The sequence below is a fragment of the Petaurus breviceps genome, unplaced genomic scaffold (genome assembly GCF_028583685.1).
Source record: "Petaurus breviceps papuanus isolate PSGF00001 unplaced genomic scaffold, PetGlider_PUasm1.0 90763, whole genome shotgun sequence".
Taxonomy (NCBI): Eukaryota; Metazoa; Chordata; class Mammalia; order Diprotodontia; family Petauridae; genus Petaurus; species Petaurus breviceps.
The window spans coordinates 6,442,252-6,462,105 of record NW_027187340.1 but is presented as its reverse complement, the minus strand read 5'-3'; the positions used below and the strand labels follow the sequence as shown (position 1 = coordinate 6,462,105).

Below are 19,854 nucleotides of genomic sequence, written 5' to 3'. Positions count from 1 at the left end.
TCTCTCTCTCTCTCTCTCTCTCTCTCTCTCTCTCTCTCTCTCTCTTTTTGCTTTTGGAGGGGGGAGAGTAAGGCAATCGGAGTTAAGTGATTTGCCCAAGGTCACACAGCTAGTTTTTGTGTGTGTGTGTGTGTGTGTTAAGCGTCTGAGGTGGGATTTAAACTCAGGTCCTCTTGACTCCAGGGCCAGTGCTCTATTCACTGCGCCACCTAGCTGTCCCTTCTTAGTTTCTTTAAATGGAGTTATACTGAGCATAATTTAGCCATTTATAGTGAATAAATATCATTATGAACATCAGTCATGTTTCTGACTTTGTAATGCTGACACTCTCAGAAGCTACTGAGGTGTATTAAGGGCTTTTCCCCTCCAAACTAGACGATCTCAGACTATGGTACTTTTTGAGGTTTGAAAAAAAAAATTTATCTGCTTGTTAACCTTGGGCAAGTCATTTAACTTCTATTTGCCTTCATTTCATTATCTGTAAAATAGGGATGATAATAATAGTACCCACCTCCCAGGGTTGTTACGAGGATCATATGAGATAATAATTGTAAAGTACTTAACATAGTGCCTGGCACATTGTAAGTGCTATGTAAATGTTAGCTGTTATCACCATCATCATCGTCATTGTTGTCATTGGCGTAATCATTGTTGTTATTCCTCACTCTTACCTGTCACTTCCCGCTGCAGTCATTATCATTGAACTATGAATTTTTCTTCTCCTGTCAGTCATCGAATTTCTTTTGACATACTGTGGGATGAGAAAACCATGTAACCAGCGTTGTTGGAACTGTCTCTCCAGTGAGAATAAAACTGAATGAAGGTCTGAGGTCCTTAGCATGTATGAGTTATAATGCACAAAACCTTGTTAACACTTATTTGGATTGTATAGTATAGGTCCTTCCTGAGGGACAGGGGTATGATGCAGTGGAAGGAATATTGGATTTAGGGGCAACTAGGTGGAGCAGTGAATAGGGGACTAGCCCTGGAGTCAGAAGAACCTGAGTTCAAATCCAGCCTCAAACACTTAACACTTACTAGCTTTGTGACCTTGGGCAAGTCACTTAATCTCAATTGCCCTGCCTTCTCCCCCCAAAACAACAACAACAACAAAAAAGAATATTGGATTTGAAGTCAGAGGAGCTGGGTTCAACCCTTAGCTAGATCTACTACTTAATATCTATGTGACGTTGGTCAAGTTACTCAATCACTCTGGGCTTCAGAGGAAAGGGCTGGACTAACCACATGACCTCTAAGTTCTAATGCAGTTGTAAATCTATTTTATGATTTTTCCTGGTTCTTGTTTCTTCTACATAGTTGAAGTTAACAGACACCTCTGGGTGTGTGAGATAATGATATACTAGGTTTCCAAGTACATCTACTTTATAGGAGCAGTAGAAAAAGATGTGAATGGTACCTGGAGCAGGGAGATAGAATTTGTAAAAGTATGCTGGGCAAAGTAGAAATTCTATGAGCATTTTTTAAGAAGCTACAGTGGACTCATCATAAAAGTGTTAAGTGTAAGACAGTTCATTTGTTGTTGTTATTGTCAAGTCATTCAGTTACCTCTAATTCTTTGTGACCCCATGGGCCACAGCATGTCACATACTTCTATCTTCCACTGTCTGCCAAAGTCTGTCCAACCTCATGTTCATTGCTTTCATGACACCATGTATCCATCTCATCCTCTGTCATCCCCTTCTTTTGTCTTCAATACTTCCTAACAGCATCCTCTCTCGTCCTCATTATGTGGCCAAAGTATCCTCAGTATTTACCTCCCAACGAATAATCTGAATTATTTTTTAACATATTGATTGATTTGATCTCCTTGCTGTTCAAGGGACTCTAAAAAGTCATCTCCAGCACCACAATTTGAAAGCATCGGTTCTGCAGCACTAATTTTCCTTATAGTCCAGCTCTCACAGCCATATATTGCTTCCCAGAAAACCTATAGCTTTGACTACAAGCACCATTGTGAGCAAGGCAATGTCTCTGCTTTTTAGTCTGCTGTCTCTCTCTCTGTCATAGCTTTCCTTCTAAGGAGCAAGTGTCTTTCAGTTTCACAGCTGCAGTGATCTTTGAGTCCCAAAATATGAAATCTGACACTGCTTCCATTTCTTCTTCCTCTATTTGCCAGGAAGTGATAAGACCAGTTGCCATGATCTTAGGTTGTTGTTTTTTTATGTTAAGTTTCAAGCCAGCTTTTACATTCTCCTCTTTCACCCTCCTCAAGAGACTTTTAATTCTTTACTTTTTGCCATCTGCATATCTGAAATTGCTGTTTCTCTTGGCAAACTTAATCATGGCTTTTGATTTGTCCAGCCTGGCATTTTGTGTGATGTACTCTGCAGATAAGTCAAATAAATAAGGTGACAATATGTGTTACATTGTTATGCTCCTTTTCCATGCTTAAATCAATCAGTTGTTCCATGTTTGACTCTAATTGTTGCTTCATGACCCACATATAGGTTCCTCAGGAGACAAGTAAGATGATCTGGTACTCCCATCTCTTTGAAGACTTGCCACATTTTGTTGTGATCCATACAGTCAAAGGCTTTAGTGTAGTCAATGAAACAGAAATATATTTTTTTCTGAAATACCCTTGCTTTTTCCATGGTCTTTAGTTCCTCTACTTCTTCGAAAACCAGCCTACTCTTCTTGCTGAAGCTTCACTTGCAGAATCTTAAGCATAACTTTGCCAGTGTGTGAAATGAGTGCAATTGTTTGATAATTTGAACATTCCTTGGCTTTGCCCTTCTTTAGGATAAGGATGTAAACTGATCTTTTCCAATCCAGTGGTCACTGCTGAGTTTTCCAAATTTGCTGACATATTGAGTGCAGTAATTTAGCAGCATTATCTTTTAGCTGTAATCCCATCATCTCCATTAGCCTTGTTAGGAATGTTTCCTAAGGCCCACATGACATCATTCTCTAGATCAGTAACCACACCATTGTGGTTATTGATGACATTAAGATCTTTATTATATGGTTCTTCTTTATAATCTTGCCACCTCTTCTTTATCTTTTCTACTTCTGTTAAGTCCCTACCATTTTGTCTTTTATCGTGCCCATTTTTGCACGAAGCTGCTTGATACCTCTAATTTTCTTGAAGAGATATTTGGTCTTTCCCATTCTATAGTTTTCTTCTGTTTCTTTGCATTGCTCATTTAAGAAAACCTTCTTGTCACTCCTTGCTGTTCTCTGGAATTCTGTATTCAGCTGGGTAGATCTTTCCTTTCTCCCTTTACCTTTTGCTTCCCTTCTTTCATCAGCAAGTTGTAAAGCCTCGTCAGAGCCATTTTGTTTTATTGCTCTTCTTTTTCTTTGGTAGCTTTGTTGCTGCCTCCTGTACAATATTATAAACCTCTGTCCATAGTTCTTCAGAAACTCTATGTACCAGATCTAATCACTTAAATCTGTTCATCACTTCCACTTCATATTCCTCCCAGGTTGTTGTATTGTTGTGGCAGTGAAGCTTCTGTGGTTCAATTTAACTATGCACTATGCTGTGTGTGGGGTTACTCAAGACAGGCAAGTGGAGAGTTCTGACAAAAAGTGATCTTCTAGAGAAATGGCAAACTGTTCCAATATCTTTGCCAAGAAAACCCTATGGACGGTATTAAAATGAAAAAAAGAGATAACATCAGAAGATGAGCCCCTCGAGCTGGAAGGTGTCCAATATGCTACTGGGCAATAGTGGAGAAAAACAACAAGTAGTTACAGAAATAATGAAGCATCTGGGCCAAAGCCAAAAGGAAGCTGAGCTACAGATGTGTCTGGTGATGAAAGAAAAGTCAGTGCTGTAAAGATCAATATTGCATAGGAACCTGGAAAGTAAGATCTATGAACCATGGTAAGCTGCATGTGGTTAAATAGGAGATGGAAAGATTGAACATTGACATCTTGGGTGTAGTGAACTTAAGTGGACTACATATATTAGTTTTGTTTAAATATATAACATCTGTACACATATATACACAAATATATGTGTGTATGTATATACACATGTATATCAGTGTATATATGTATATATATATATACACTCACATATATGTGTGTGTATTTTATTTTATTTTCAGTTCCAAATTTTTGTCATCACCCTCACCCATTTTTTCATCACCCTTAGGAATAACAAAACCCATTACAAATATATGCAGTCCTGCAAAACAAATTCATTAACAAATACATTAACCAAAGGGAGTGACAGAAAAAGGGGGTGGGAAAGAAGGAAGATGGAAAAAAGAATATGTGTTTTGATCTATACTCTGAGTCCAACACTTCTCTACATGGGGAGGGATAGTATGTTTTATCATGAGTCCTTTGGAATTACAGCTGGTCATTGTGTTGATCAGAGTTCCTAAGTCTTTCAAAGTTGATTGTCCTTACAATATTATTGTTCTTATATAAATTGCTCTCCTACTTCTGTTCTTTTTATTTTATTTTATGTCAGTTCAAACAAGTCTTTCCTGGTTTTTCTGAAACTATCCCCTTCATTTCTTATAGCACAATAGTATTCCATCATATTCATGTACTGTAACTTGTTCTATCATTCCCGAATTGATGTGCTTCCCTTCCATTTCCAAATCTTCTCCTTTTTTTGAGGGGGAAGGCAAGGAAATTGGGGTGAAGTGACTTGCCCAAGGTCACACAGCTAGTAAGTGTCAAGTGTCTGAGGCCAGATTTGAACTCAGTTTCTACTAACTCCGGGGCCCATGATCTATTCACTGTGAAAATCTTTTCTATTATAAGAAGTTGCTATAAATATTTTTGTACTACTTGATCCTTTTCCTCTTTCTTTGATCTTTTTCGGGGCATAGACCTAGTAGCAGCATCACTAGGTAAAAGGATATGCACACTTTAATAATTCTGAGGGCATGGTTCCAAATTGCTTTCCACAATAGTTAGATCAATTCAGAGCTCTACCAATAGTGAATTAAAGTACCTGTTTTCCAACAGCTCCTCTACATTTGTCATTTTCCCTTTTCATCAATTGTGTCAACCTGATGGGTGGGAGGTACTTCCTCAGTTCCTTAGCTGTAATTTGAATTTCTTTAATTATTGGTGATTTTAAACATTTTTTTCATTTACTACTGATAGCTTGAATTTTTTTCTCTGAAAACTGCCTATTCGTATCTTTGACCATTTAAAATTTAGAAATGGTACTTATTTTTATAAATTTGATTCAGTTCTCTACATATTTTCAAAATGAGTCCTTTATCAGAGAAACTTACTGTAAATATTTTCTCTAATTTTCTGTTTTTCTTCTAACTTTGGCTGCATTGCTTGTGTTTCTGCAAAAAAGTCTTAATTTTATGTAATAAAAATTATCTATTTTACCCCCTATGAATTTATTTTCTCTTATTTAGTCATGAACTCATCCCCATCCATAAATCTAACAGGTAATTTCTTCCATTCTTTAATTTTCTTATGATATCACCCTTTATATCTAAGTCATATACCTATTTGGAGCTTTGATATACAATGTGAAATGTTGGTTTGCATCTACTTTCTGCTAGATTGTTTTTCAATGTTCCCAACAGTTTTTGTCAAATACTGATTTCTTGTCCCAATAGCTGTGCTGATTGTGCTGTTAATGTACTGATTTGCTTCTGTATATTGTGTACCTAATCTATTCCACTGAACGACCTATTTCTTATCCAGTACCAAATTGTTTTCAATAGTTACAACCTTGTGGTATAGTTTGGGATTTTAGACTGCTAGACTCCCTTACTTCCCTATTTTCCCCATTGATTCTCTTGATATTCTTCACCTTTTGTTCCTCTCAAGCTTTTGTTTATATGTGTGTGAGAATGTATATACACAATATGTGTGTATATGTATATGTGTATGTGTGTGTATATATATATACTCACAGATACATATACTTACATACACACATATATTTTTGATCAGCAAGGATCGCCTTATTACCCTGTTATATATACCCACACAAACTAGAATTGAAGAAAAACAAAACATATAGTCAAGCAAAACATTTCCATATTGTCCTTGCCCCCCCCCCAAAGTATATCTCATTTTGCAATTCCTTCACCTCTCTATCAGGAGGGGGGTGGTATGTTTCATCATTAGTCCTCTAGAATCCTGGTTAGTAATTATGCTAATAAGAGTTCTTTCTTAATTCTTTCAAAGTTATTTACCTTTACCATATTGCTGACATTGTATCAATTGTTCTGATTCTGTTAACTTCCTTCTACATCGGTTCATACATGTCTTCTCAGGTTTTTCTGAAGTCATTCCCTTTATCATTTCACATCACATTTATATTGCAATTTATTGATCCATCCACCAATTTATGGACATCCCTCTCAGAATCCTATTCTTTGCCATCTCAAAAGAACTATAGATGTATATATCATTAGAGTTTATTTTGTTTAGAACTAATGTGCTCCTTAATATACTCTCCTAATTCTTCCTCCCCTTTCTCTCTTTTGCCTATTTCCTTACTGAATGAAATTTATTTCTGTACCCAACCCTCTCTATGTGTATTGTACAGCCAAATGGTGCAAGTAAATAGAGTACCAGACCTAGAGTCAGGAAATCTTTCCTTCCTGAATTCAAATCTGGCCTCAGACACTTACTAGCTGTATAACCCTATTTGACTGAGTTTACTCATCTTTAAAATGAACTGGAAAATGAAATGGCAAACCACTACGTTATCTTTGCCAAGAAAACCCCAAATAGGGTCATGTAAAGTTGGACATGCTGAAAAATGATTGAACAACAACAAAGATCATACTATTGTTTTTAAATTAAAATTTATGTTTATTTTTAGTTTACATCATTCATTTCCACAAGATTTTGAGTTACAAATTTTCTCCCCATATTTCCCCTACCTACCACCTCAAAACAGCAATCCCACTGTATGCCCCCTACCCCAATCTGCTCTCTCCTGTATCCTCTCCCATCTCCCCTATGACTTTCCAGTAGGGCAAGATGGATCTCTTTACCCCAGTGCCTGCATATCTTATTTCCTAGTTACATGTAAAAAAAAAAATTTATATATATATATATATATATATATATATATATATATATATATATATATACAGCATTTGATTTTAAAACTCTGAATCCCAGATTCTTCCCCCTCCTCCCTCTTCACCCACCATTACTGGGAAGATAAACAATTCAATGTCAATTGTACATGTGTAGCTATGCAAAACATTTCCATAGTGTATATATTGTGAAAAATTAACTATATTACCCTCCATCCTATCCTGCCCTCCACTTGTTCTATTCTCTACTTGGACCCTGGCCCTTTTCAAAACTGTGTGCTTCCAATTTCCCTCCCCACCCCCAACATGCCCTCCCTTCCATCATCCCCCTTCTGATCTCCTTCCCCTCTACTCTCCTGTAGGGCGAGATACCCTATTTAGTGCATATGTCATTCCCTCCCTAAGCCAAATTCAACAAGAGTAAGGTTGACCCATTCCCTTTTGCCTTCCTGTTCTTCCCCTCCATTGTAACAGTTATCCCTTGCCTCTTCTATATGAGATAATTTACCCCCATTCTGTCTCTCCCCATCTCCTCTCATTATATTCCTCTCTCACATCTCAATTTCACCTTTTAAGTATCATCCTTTCCTATTCAGTTGGTCCTGTGCCCTCTGTCTATGTATACCTGTACAAATATATACACACACTCACATACCGTGTTTCCCCGATAATAAGACACTGTCTTATTATTTTTTTTTTGACAGAAAAACACCAGAGGGCTTATTTTCAGGGGAGGGCTGATTTTAATGAACATTGACAGCAATTTTAATAAACAGGTAAATGTGAACAAAAAAATGTACCTTTATTCAATAAGCAAATCACTGGGGAAGAACAGGATGATGCACTCACTGCTGCAGCTCTGATTGGATGCAGCTCTGAGCGTGGAGTGCGTTTCACCTGGGGGGAGGGGGACGGTGCATACAGAGGGTACCGTAATGTAGTGTGTAGTGCAGGGGATCACCTTCACTACAGTAGCAATCTCAATAGGGCTTATTTTCGGGGGAGGGCTTATTTTAGAGGAATCTTACACAGTAAGGGGAGGGCTTATTTTCGGGATAGGTCTTATTATCGGGGAAACACGGTATGTATTAAATACCCATATGCCCTCCTATGTAAACATATATATGTATGTATCCATACACATGCACACATTTATATCCCTTCAACTACTCTCATACTGAGAAAAGTTTCATAAGTTGCAATTCTCATTTTTTCATGTAGGAATGTAAATAGTTCAACTTTGATAAGTTCCTTATGATTTCTTTTCCCTGTTTACCTTCTCATGCTTCTCTTGCTTCTTGTATCTGAATGTCAAATTTTCTATTCAACTCTCGTTTTTTCATCAAGAATGCTTGAAAGTCCTCTTTTTCGTTGAATGATCGTATTTTCCCCCAAAACATGAGACTCAGTTTTGCTGGGTAGGTGATTCCTGGTTTTAATCCCAGCTCCTTATTCCAAGCCCTTCGATCCTCGATGTAGAAGTTGCCAGATTCTGTGTTATCCACATTGTGTTTCCACATTATTCAAATTGTTTCTTCTTGGCTGCTTATAATATTTTCTCCTTGATCTGTTAACTCAGGAACCTGGTTATACTATTCCTAGGAGTTTTCTTTTTGGGATCTTTTTCAAAAGGTGATCAGTGTATTCTTTCAACCTCTATTTTGCCCTCTGGTTCTAAAATATCAGGGCAATTTTCCTTGAGAATTTCTTGAAGGATGATTTCTAGGTTCTTTTTTTGATCATGGCTTTCAGGTAGTCCAATAATTTTTTAATTATCTCTCCTGGATCTATTTTCCAGTCAGTGGTTTTTCCAATGAGATATTTCACATTGCCTTCTATTTTTTCATTCTTTTGGATCTGCTTAATAATATCTTGATTTCTTATAAAGTCACTAGCTTCCATTTGCTCCAAACTAATTCTGAAGGAATTATTCTCTTCAGTGAGCTTTTGAGATTCTTTTTTCATCTGGCAAATTTGGCCTTTTAAGGCATTCTTCTCCTCATTGGCTTTTTGAGCCTCTTTTGCCATTTGAATTAGTCTATTTTTTAATGTGTTATTTTCTTCAGTAAGGCTGTTGACTCTCTTTCCATGATTTTCTTGTATCATTCTCATTTTTCTTCCCAATTTTTCATCCACTTCTCTTATTTGGTTTTCAAAATCCTTCTTAAGCTCTTCTATGGCCTGTAACCAGTTAATATTTTTCTTGGAAGCTTTTGGTGCAGGATTTCTGACTTTGCTCTCTTCCTCCTGTTTCATGCTTTGATCCTTTTTGTCCCCCAAAATGGAATCTAAGGTTTGACTGCTGTGCTTGCTTTGCTCCTTTTGCTTGCTCGTGTTGCCCCTCAATTACTTTATTTTTGAGCTTTTTGCTACAGTAGAACTCTGCTTCCAGAGAGGAGAGCTTTGTCCCAAATTGCTGGGGTTTTCTCAGCTGCTGGAACTATTAGTTGGCTGCCCTCTCAGAAGCCTTCCCTGGCTCTGGCACCTGGTCACATACCCCAGGACCTCCACCCTAGACAGCAATCCAGATCCAAGCAGGTTGAAGCAAGAGCAGTTACCCCTCAGAATGGTTGCTTTGTCCCCCTACAGTCTGCAGGCCAGGAACTCTAAAGCAGCCACATGGCAGTGGTGGCTGCACAGCCACTGTACCTCAGCTGCTTCTTCCTCCATGGGGGCAGAGGCTAGACTGCACTCCCAGACCCCCTATTCCCACAAAGTCCACACTGACCTCTCACTTTGTCTTTGGCATTTATGGGTTGATAATTCTGGAAACTGCCACAGCTGCTAGTGATCCACTCTCCCAAAGTCCCTCCAGTTGGCAGCTGGTCAGGGGCCGCCCTGAGGCTAAAACCACAGGCTCACGTAGGGCTGGGCTCTGCTCCCAGTGCTCTGCAATGGACCCTTCCTGTCTGCCTGCCAGGCTGCCTTCAGCAGGTGATTTGTTTCTCCCTGTCACTTTGGGGGTTCTATAGCCCTAAAGTTTGTTTAGAGTCATTTTTATAGGTATTTAAGGTGGTTATGGAGGGAGCATATGGAGTTTTCCTGCTTCTACAGGGCCATCTTGACTCCACCTCATATACTATTGTTCTAAAAGCTATCCTGCATGCCCGGCCTTCTTTCTGATATTTTCTCTGCATTTTTAAAGAAGATGCTTCAATGACTGTCTTTTTAATTTTTTTTGCTTACCCTATTCCTATCCTTCCCTTCTCTTCCACATTGGTGAAGGAAAAAAGGCAAAAAAGAAATCCCTTGAAACAAATTCACACCCATACATTTGTTGATTCTCTCTCTCTCTCTTTCTCTCCACATACACACACACATTTGCCATTTGTTGACCATATGTGTGTGTTAGACTATATATGTGTATGTATGTATATCCTATATGTGTTAACCATATATATTTGGTGATGTGTGTGTGTGTGTGTGTGTGTGTGTGTGTGTGTATCCTCCTCACCTTAATTTTGCTGCAAAGGTCCACCTACTGTGTTAGGGAACTTTCTTCATATATCCTCTATATGGGTCAGCATTCAGTGTTTGAAAATATGTTAAAGTTCATCCATATTAATGAGTCATATTTTATATTAAAAAACAAAAGCATAAACAGTGGAGCATTGTGCTCATTTCCATCTCCGTGAACCATATTTATGTATTACAGCAAAATGTCCAAACCATGTATATAAAGAACCTACTAGCACCTGGTGGCAAGATATCCAAATTACAGGTTCATTTATTTTGAGTGGCATATAAACAAACATTAAAAGATGAAACTACAAACGTAAACATCCGTAATCATAATAATGTGCTTATCAGGACGTATAACCTAAGGGTTTTGATGCCTGTCCCACTTCGGAAAACCAAGGACAGCTTTTATGTACAAAGTTTTTTTTTTTTTTACAAATAAGGTAGCTAACTAGCTGTTGAATGAATGAGTCAGTCAATAATCTGTAAGCATTTTTAAAGTGCCTACTATGCTCCAGGCACTGTGCTAACTGCTAAGAGTACAAAGAAAGGCAAAAGATTGTCCTTGCCCTCAAGGAGTTTGTAATCTCATGGGAGAGACACCGTGCAAGCAAGTAGGGATGAGTGCATATCTGGGACGAGAATCCTCCCGGATTATTTTTAATGCCCTAAAAGCCTAAAATGAGTGACTATAAAGGACCTTATTTCACAATGTGACATGAAATGAAATGATTACCAAGGGTTGTTGGAGCTGTCTGCTTCTATTGCCAGAAGCACTCAATTTTCAGTACTTGCCTCCCTCTCCATCCTGACCATGGAGGTTAGTGGTGCACATTCCATCATTTTTTATCATGGTAGGATTTTCAATTTCCTGATTCTGCATTTTCCTAGTTCAGGTTGATTACGTCTCTCCTAAAGGTGTTTTAATACTTAAAACACTCCCAGTTCCTAAACCATTCTCTCAAGTGCCCATCAATTCCTATAGTGCAACCCTAGTAAGTGGTATAATTTAGAAGCTTTCCAAGACCTCTGAGGCATGACTATGTCTAGCTGTAGCAAATTTAAATGTCAGTCTTAGAGGCCTGCAGTGACATTCAGATGTACTTTCTTCAGATTGGAGGAATATTTTAAATGTAAGCAGATCTTATCATTGTGACTCCTTTCCCCCTCTTAGTCCCCTCCCTATTCTCCATCAACCCCATGCACAAGCATGTTCTGATGAAAAGAGCACTGATTTCAAGTTAGAGGATTCAATTCAAATTCTAGGTCTACCACTTAGTACCTGTGTGACTTCAGGCAAGTCACAACTTCACTAAGCCCCGTTGTTCTTATCTGTACTAAAATCAGAGGCTTGGACTCAATCCATGGGGGTCCCCTCTAGCTCTAAATGTATGATACTGTGACACTAAGGATATCAAGTCCTCTGCAAGAAAAAAGACAGTATAGGTCCATAAGGAATTTCAACTCTGGCACAGGCCACTTAGAATTTAACTTTCGAGAGGAATGACCAATTAAGGAGTAGAGGGAGTATATTCAATCTAGTTTTCCATTAAAAGGACCCTGTGGAAACACAGGATAACAGATTGGGCCCAGAATTAACCAGGAGAGAAACGATGGCTGGATTCTCTTTGAGACTCCTTTCATGTGGCTAAATTCCTCCCCAAAACAAAAGCCCATATTTTTACTACCAGTATCCTGCCAAGGTTGTATGTGGGACTGGGAACTAAATTCCAAAGACCAAAATTGAATATAATACAGAGAACAATGGGGAACTGCATGATGGACATGAGCAGGGCGTGAAAGCTTTCATTAAGGAACTCTATCGTGGGAAAAGAAGATGAACTAGTATTTGGTGAGATAAAAGGATGATAGTTGGAAACCAGAGTGTTCTGCTGGTACTCTTACTGTGTCAGGAGAAAGCAAAGAAGCCTTCTAGCACCCTGTGTGATGGGGACAAGAGTCACACAGGATGTTCAGAAATCGAACTCGGCATCGTGGGGGAGAACATCCAAACAGTCAGATCACAGACCTGATGTTTGAATGCTGGAGCACAGTGTGAGCCCAGCAAGTGATCACTCCTTTGATAGCCCTGAGCACCTCCGCCCTTGAGCCATCGTCACTGGCATTTCTTATACTGGGGTTTGCTTCAGTATTTTGAACCTATGCTGACCTTTCAACCTCTCTTTTAGACGACGCTTTGGCATGAAGTGCTCCCTTCTGGCCTACTCTACTGTTTTAACCATGGGTTAGTGCCTCTGACCTCTGATTTTCACCTGGCTGCTGTTTCAAATGCTGTGTTCCTTGAACAAGGCGCAGCTGACCAGCTGTTCAGGGTGGTGGAGCTTGGTTTCTGCCATTAATCTGGGACTGACTGCCACCTAGTGGCAAGATATGATACATGCCAGGTGCAAAATACCAAACTGGAACACTGCTTCCTACTCTCTCCCAATTCTCCCCTCCTTCCTCTTTCCTCATGTTCCTTGAGTCCTCCCTTCCTCACACACTACACTCCATCTCTCATCTCCCCCCATGCCTTTTATCCCAACAGGACGGGCATGCTCTCCCTCCTTGTCTTGGCCTCCTGATATTCCTGGTTTCCTTCAAGGTTCAGCTCAAGTCCTGTTTTCTATAAGAAGCCTTTCTTGGTCTGTCTCCTGCCCCCAGCCTCTCCTTCCTTCTGAGATGATTGCCCACTTAAACCATATCAGTATCTTGTTCGTACAGTTGTTTGCATGTTGCCTCCTTTATTAGGCTGTGATTTCCTTGAGAACCTTTCTTCCACTTTTCTTCCTATCTCCTGTCCTTAACCGAGTGCCTAGCACACAGTAAATGCTTAATAATTGCTTGTTGGCTTGCCTTTCCCTTTTTCACTTTATCCTTCCCATCCCTCCTTTTCCTTTTACCATAATCCTTCTCATCCTATGCCTCCCTTCTCTCTTCCTTTCTTTGTAATTCTTTAAGGTCATTGCAAAGAATTGCAAAATAATTATGAATTCAGGAGCCACCTGAAGTAGTATCCTCCTGGAAGGAAGAGGTAAAGGTTGGTGATAAAATATAAATATGGGATCTTCAGTATTTTCAAATTGATAAAGGAATGATTTGGGAATTTCTAGGATCAGGCAGTGGTTGTCATCAATGTTACTGTGCATTGTTGATGGGGTGCTTGGGATCTATATTTGTAGTATCAGTTTGTAAAACCAATTTGTAACATCAGTAATGATGGGGTGCTTGGGATCTATATTTGTAACATCAATTTGTGATACCACTTTGTAACATCAGTCTGTAAAACCAGTTTGTAAAATCATACCCCTCCCCCCAAGTCTCTGAGCATTAACTCTGCCCCTTCTCCCCCCACCCCTAGCTTCAGAGCAATAACTCTGCCCAGCAACAACTATCTCAGCTTGGAACAATAACAAACTATTCCTGTGAATCCTTCACTAAAGTATCTATAAACATTCCAGCTCAGGCAACTATTATCTCCCCCTTGCCCTATCTCTAGGTTGACTCCTTGGCTTCCTCAATAAATCCTTCAGGACCCTATCTCTGGGTTAACTCCTTAGCTTATTGAGTCTCTGTCAGCCTTGGTTCCCAGACATCAATCTTGTCAAACATGACACTCATGGGTGGCAGACTGGGCACTTCTCCATCAGCCCTTGACTGCTAGCCGACTTAGTGATGTTTCAAGCCTAAAACCACACCTCCAGGTAGCCCCTCCTTGGGCTTTTTCCCAGTGAATCATGGGCAATACTCCTCTGCATTTACATTAAAATGCATGTTCCTTTAAACACTGTCCCCACCTTAACTCCTCCCTAATTCCACCCTTAATCACCTAGTTAGCATAAATGGCAAGGGTTCTACTATGGATTCTTCTATAAAAATCTTAATTCTACGCCTTTAAGGTTGCAGGTCCCCCTAAAGGACTCTTGCCAGCTATACAGCCTAACAATAAACTTGCAGCCTGCTGTAAAGCGTACAATAAACTTTTACAACTCTGACTCCAAGTTTGCTTGGGCCTACTGAATTCTTTCAAGACTGAATTGCAGGCTTTCTCGTCTTAGATAAGATCAGAGTTCCTGCTGAATCTACTGGGAGCCATCCCTCATTACTGTGAATCCCTAAGAAAGAAATAAGCAGCTCATAGATTCTTGGATCATAAGCATTAGGTGGTTTAATGGATAGAAATGTTGGACTTGGAGTCAGGAAGACCTGAGTTCAAATCCTGCCTCAGAGGCTTTGATCTTCAGTTTTCTCTTCTTAAAATAAGGATAATAACATGAGACTGTTATGTGAGGATCAAATGAGATGATATGTGTGAAGCACTTTGAAAATTTTAAGGTGCTATGTAAGTATTATATGATAAATATAATAGGTGCTATGTTCTTATTTTCATAGATTTAGAGGGGGCAGAAACTTAAGGAGTTATCTGGTCCAACCTCTTAATTTTACTGATGAGGAAATGAGGTGACTTACCCAAAACTGAATAGGTAGTAAGTAGAAGAGCCAAGATTTGAACACAGTTCCTACACCTAGAGTGGTCTTCTGTTTGGGGCTGCCCCACCCCCCCAGAGGAGCAACCCATGTGTCTCTTTAAGGATAATAAGGAAGATTGACTGAGTAGAAAGCAGGGCACTAGAAGAGTTCTAAGCAGACTGAATCACAATTATCCTATTTGCCCCACTGCAACAACAGATAATTTTATACTTTTAAAATTTACTAAGATTTTGGTGGAGTGTCCCCTAAAAAGAATTGAGTTGAATGGATAGAATGGGAAATTTCTTCTCTCTTAAGATTTTTCTCATCTACAGTACTTGACAGCTTTGGTAATTGTGAAAAATGGAAATGATAAATTTACCAGTTGAAGACTGTTACCTGAATTTTTTCAGAGCTTTGAAAAAAATCTTCAATTGAATTGAATTCATAATCTTTTTTTTCCCTATGACAGGTGGTGAAGTTTACCAAATCCTTTGAATTGATGTCTCCCAAATGCAGTGCTGATGCAGAGAACAGGTATAGCTTATGGCCATCATGTTTCCCATCTGTTGCTATATAGTCCATGCTTCTCCACACTGATGATCTCTTTGAGGATGCCATCTTTCAAGAGATAACTGAAGTGAAAATTGATCTAGCTGCTCATCTGCATTTCATGGCTGTACCTAATGATGGTTTTTCTATGTATCTATAATCAACAATTGGATTTTTAAGATTGAAAGTCAGTACTTGATCTCTGATTACAATTTGGTCTTCGTTTTATTTCTTAATGCTAAACTTTATCATGTTTCCAAAGTGAACTTTAACAGAATCTGCTGATTTTTAAGCAAGACGCAAGTTTCATTTTTGTATGTTTACTGGAAAATCTAAAGTTAATCCCCCTAAACCTTCTCTTAGTTAACATTTTTACTTCTTTCACTAAACCAGAGTTCCTAAACAAACATAGCAGACTCTCCATCACTCTGGCACTGATTATTTCATTTTGATGGCTAATTTCTGGCCTTTGTTTTTCCTCCCTACTGGTTGATCACTTTTGATCACCAAAGTATGAACAGGAAAACAAAGAGGGGATAATCTTACTCAGTAAGTTTTGTATTTGCCATCATTTCTAATGCAAGAATGGGTTTGTTGTAGGAAAAGATATAACGTGGATAAAGTGAAATTTTTTGAATGTCTGTGAATCTCTATTTTTCATGAATTTCAATGGATAAACAGGAGTTGGCCTCTGTAAAAATGGATTATTTGAATTTTGCTCATCCCTTTCCCTTAGTCATTTTCAGTGAAGGAGCTATTGAATAGTGAAATCAGTGAGATGCAGTAACAAATAAAGGGACTAGATAATTTGGTTCAACAAACCAGCTCTGGTATATAAAAGCTGTTGATTATTGCTTATATCCCAGAACATTTCTCTGGCCAACACTAATTCACAATAATATTATTAATATAGCATAACTGAACCCCAACATAGAACAGCAAAATCTTATTGTAGTAGTAGCCAATCTCTGGCAATGCAATTTCCACCGCACTTCAGCTATTAGTCCTCTGAGAGCCTTTAAATACTTAAGCTAATGAGAAAGTAGCTGCTGAGTGGGCTTGAGGAAGCATCAGCACCCCACAAGGGATTGTTCTATGTGACTCCATGCTTGCACCCCATCTTCCCTACACCTCACACAGTTTTGGCTCTTTTTGGTTTCTAGAGAAACCAAATTGTTTCTTGTACCACAAGTAAATGACTGCTTTCTTCCATGGTCCATGCAGTAGCAGTCTACTGAGGAAAGACAGAAAATCACAAAGGGTAATGAAATTAAATGAGTGTCAACTCAAGTCAGTAAGCATTTATATAACACTTACAGTATGTGACCCACATGTGCCCCTGTGCTAAGCACTGAGAATGCAAGGAAAGGCAAAAAATTGGTCCCTGCCCTCAAGTTCATAATCTAATGGGGGAGACAAGATAAAATCAACTGCAAGTAAATACTCTCTGTCTCTATCTCTCCCTGCCTCTCCCTCTCTCTCCACATATGTGTGTATGTAATCACATATATACACATATATGATGATTATATATACACAATGATATATATATACATATATATGTGTGTGTGTATAAAATCTCAGAGAGATGGCACCAGCATTAATGAAGACTGGGAATAACTTCTTATAAGAAGGATCAGTTTTCACTGGCACTTGGAAGAAGCCAAGAAGTAGAGATGAGTAGAGAGAATGTTCCCAGCATGAGGGATAGACAGTGAAAATGCCTAGATTTGAAAGTATTGTGTTGGAAGAAAAGCAAGGAGGCCGGTGTCACTAGATCGCAGTGCACATGAGGAAAATAAGTTTGAAGACAACTGAAAAGTTGGAAGGGGATAGATTATAAAGCACTTTTTAAAAATGGAGGAATTTATATTTGATACTGGTGGTACTACGGCACCACTGGAGTTTGTTGAATGGAAGAGGTGACATATTCATATCTGAACTTAAAGAAGGTCAGTTTGACCACCAAGTGAAGGATGAAATGGCATGGGGGAGAGATTTGCAGCAAGACCAGCCAGAAAGCTATTTCAATAGTTCAGGTTGTGAAGGCTTTAAAAGTAAAGTAGAAGAGTTTGTATTTTACCACAGAGGCAAGAGGGAGCTACTGAAGATTCTTGAGTAGAGAGTGACATTGTCATATCTGTGTTTTAGAAATATCAATCTGGCAACTGTGCAGAGAATCCTTTGAAATTAGAAGAAACCAGAAGTTGGGAAGACCAATTAAAAGACTTTCTACTGAGAAATGATGAGGCTGTGAACTAAGGCAGAGGCCATGTGAATGAAGAGAAAGGAATAAATATAAAAGATGTTGCAGAAGTAGAATTGAAAATATTTGGCCACTTATTAAATATGAATAGTGAGCAATAGCATGCAGTAGCCAACTCAGAGTGATTCTTAAAAGCCAGTTGTTAAATTTTCAGTGTAATCATCTACACCTCACAAATCAGCAGATCAAGTCTTGATTTATTGTTTTGTTGATGTCCTAGACTTAAGAAAGCAATAGAGGAATGTTAATAAGGTAGATTAAACATTAAAGTGTGACACAGGCACAATTTTTTCTCCCATAGATCCAGCTGTTAAACATTTGTCAACAAACCATTGAGAAAAAGAGGGAATGAGAGGCGAGAGAAAGGAAAAAATCCTAGGGAGGGTAGATTTGGCATTACCATAAAAATACTATATAGCCTCAAGTTTATGTAATTACCTATTATGAACTTTTATAGTCATAGGATCTGTGTTCAAATCTTGACTCTTCTACTTACTACCAATTCCATAAAATTAAGTAGGAGTGGGGAACCTACAGCCTTGAGGCCACATGTTGCCCTCTAGGCAACAGGTTCCTCACTCCTACTTCAGAGGTTGGACAAGATAGCTCCTGAAGCTTCTTCCAGCTCTAAATCTATGAAAATAAGAACATAGCAACTATTATAGTTATCATATAATAACTACATAGCACCTTAAAATTTTCAGAGTGCTTCACACATATTATCTCAGTTGATCCTCACATAACAGTCCTGTGTAGGCATTATTATTATCCCTATTTTACAGATGAGAGACTGAGGAACAAAGCTACTAACCTAAGAACATGTTCCCATTATTTGTTGATAGAAGGTGCATTATTATGAAAACCTAGTGTTATTAGTCAGAAAATATATCAATAATTCAAAATACCCTACACTTGAGGGACATACTGCAAAACCTATTCTGGGTACCTACTGAGAGATAAGACAAAATCTCCTCTTGTATGCAAACCTCATTCCCCAATTGATGTGGAAAATCAGTGAAGTACTGAGAACTTCCTTCATTTCTCTATACTAATGCCCACAGAGGAAAGTGTTTTGGGGACAAAATGTACATGTGATTGAGAAAGGCATCCAGGTCTATCCTTCCCAATTTTAGTTCTTCATTAGGTAAAAATTACCATTCTTCCTCATATCCATTCAGGACTTGTCTATACAGTAGAAGGCAGCTAGATGGCTAAATGTATGGATAGAGTGCTGGCCCCAGAAGCAGAATGACCTGAGTTCAAATTTGACCTTGGACACTTCCTAGCTGTGTGACTCTGGGCAAGTCACTTAACCCTGTTTGCCTCAGTTTCCTCATCTGTAAAGTGAGCTGGAGAAGGAAATGGCAAACCACAGTAGTATCTTTGCCAAGAAATCCCAAATGGGGTCATAAAACAACCGTGTAGTAGAGGAGCGGGCATGACAATTGCATCTGTGTTAATGTTGTTGTACCAATTAGCCATTTTCCTTCAAAATAGCAACGAGTTCTTCATTCTTCTTTTTTCAGCAGTTCATTTTAAAAAAATCAATTTCAGCAACTTCCTGATCTAAGTGAGTCACTGTTTCTTCCAATTTCTGGTGACCTTTTTTTTTTAGCCCTACTTCTGTCCTTTTCTAGGCACGAGGATCTATTTCCTCTTTTATCTGTCACCACCTTGTCACAGAGTACTCAGATGAGAGTCGTGCATGATTGGTGATTGCACCATCTCTGCCAAGGTGAACAATGGTTATGTGAAGGAGGACAGGAGAGAAACAGTGAACTTGTAGCAGGATATTGGTCAACAGGGGGGAATTAGAGTAGCCTGAGTGTATACTGGAATCCAGAAGGTGGCCCTGGCCTCCTGTGCAATGTGGCATAACCCCCAAGCCTTGGGCCGACGGGTTTGTGATCATCTAATCATAGTGTTGAATGTTAGGTTACATTCCCCCAAGATAGACAGTCACAGTTTATCTCTAGCACAATCAGACCATCCCCTTCACCCATTATTGCCCAATACTTTCCCACCCCACTTGTCCTGCTGCTGGCCTTCTATCACTGTGGCACTCCTAAGCTTTCCCCTTTATCTACCCAG

The 19,854-nt window shown here is 38.9% G+C and overlaps 1 protein-coding gene across 1 annotated transcript in view; it reads left to right on the top strand.

The window, feature by feature from the left end:
• LOC138146579 (dual 3',5'-cyclic-AMP and -GMP phosphodiesterase 11A-like) overlaps nt 1-19,854 on the top strand; it is a 76,497-nt gene that overhangs the window by 17,914 nt on the left and 38,729 nt on the right. The window contains exon 3 of the mRNA XM_069068596.1: nt 15,418-15,482. Within this exon, the coding sequence (XP_068924697.1) occupies nt 15,418-15,482 (65 nt within the window). The remainder of the gene's footprint in view (nt 1-15,417; nt 15,483-19,854) is intronic.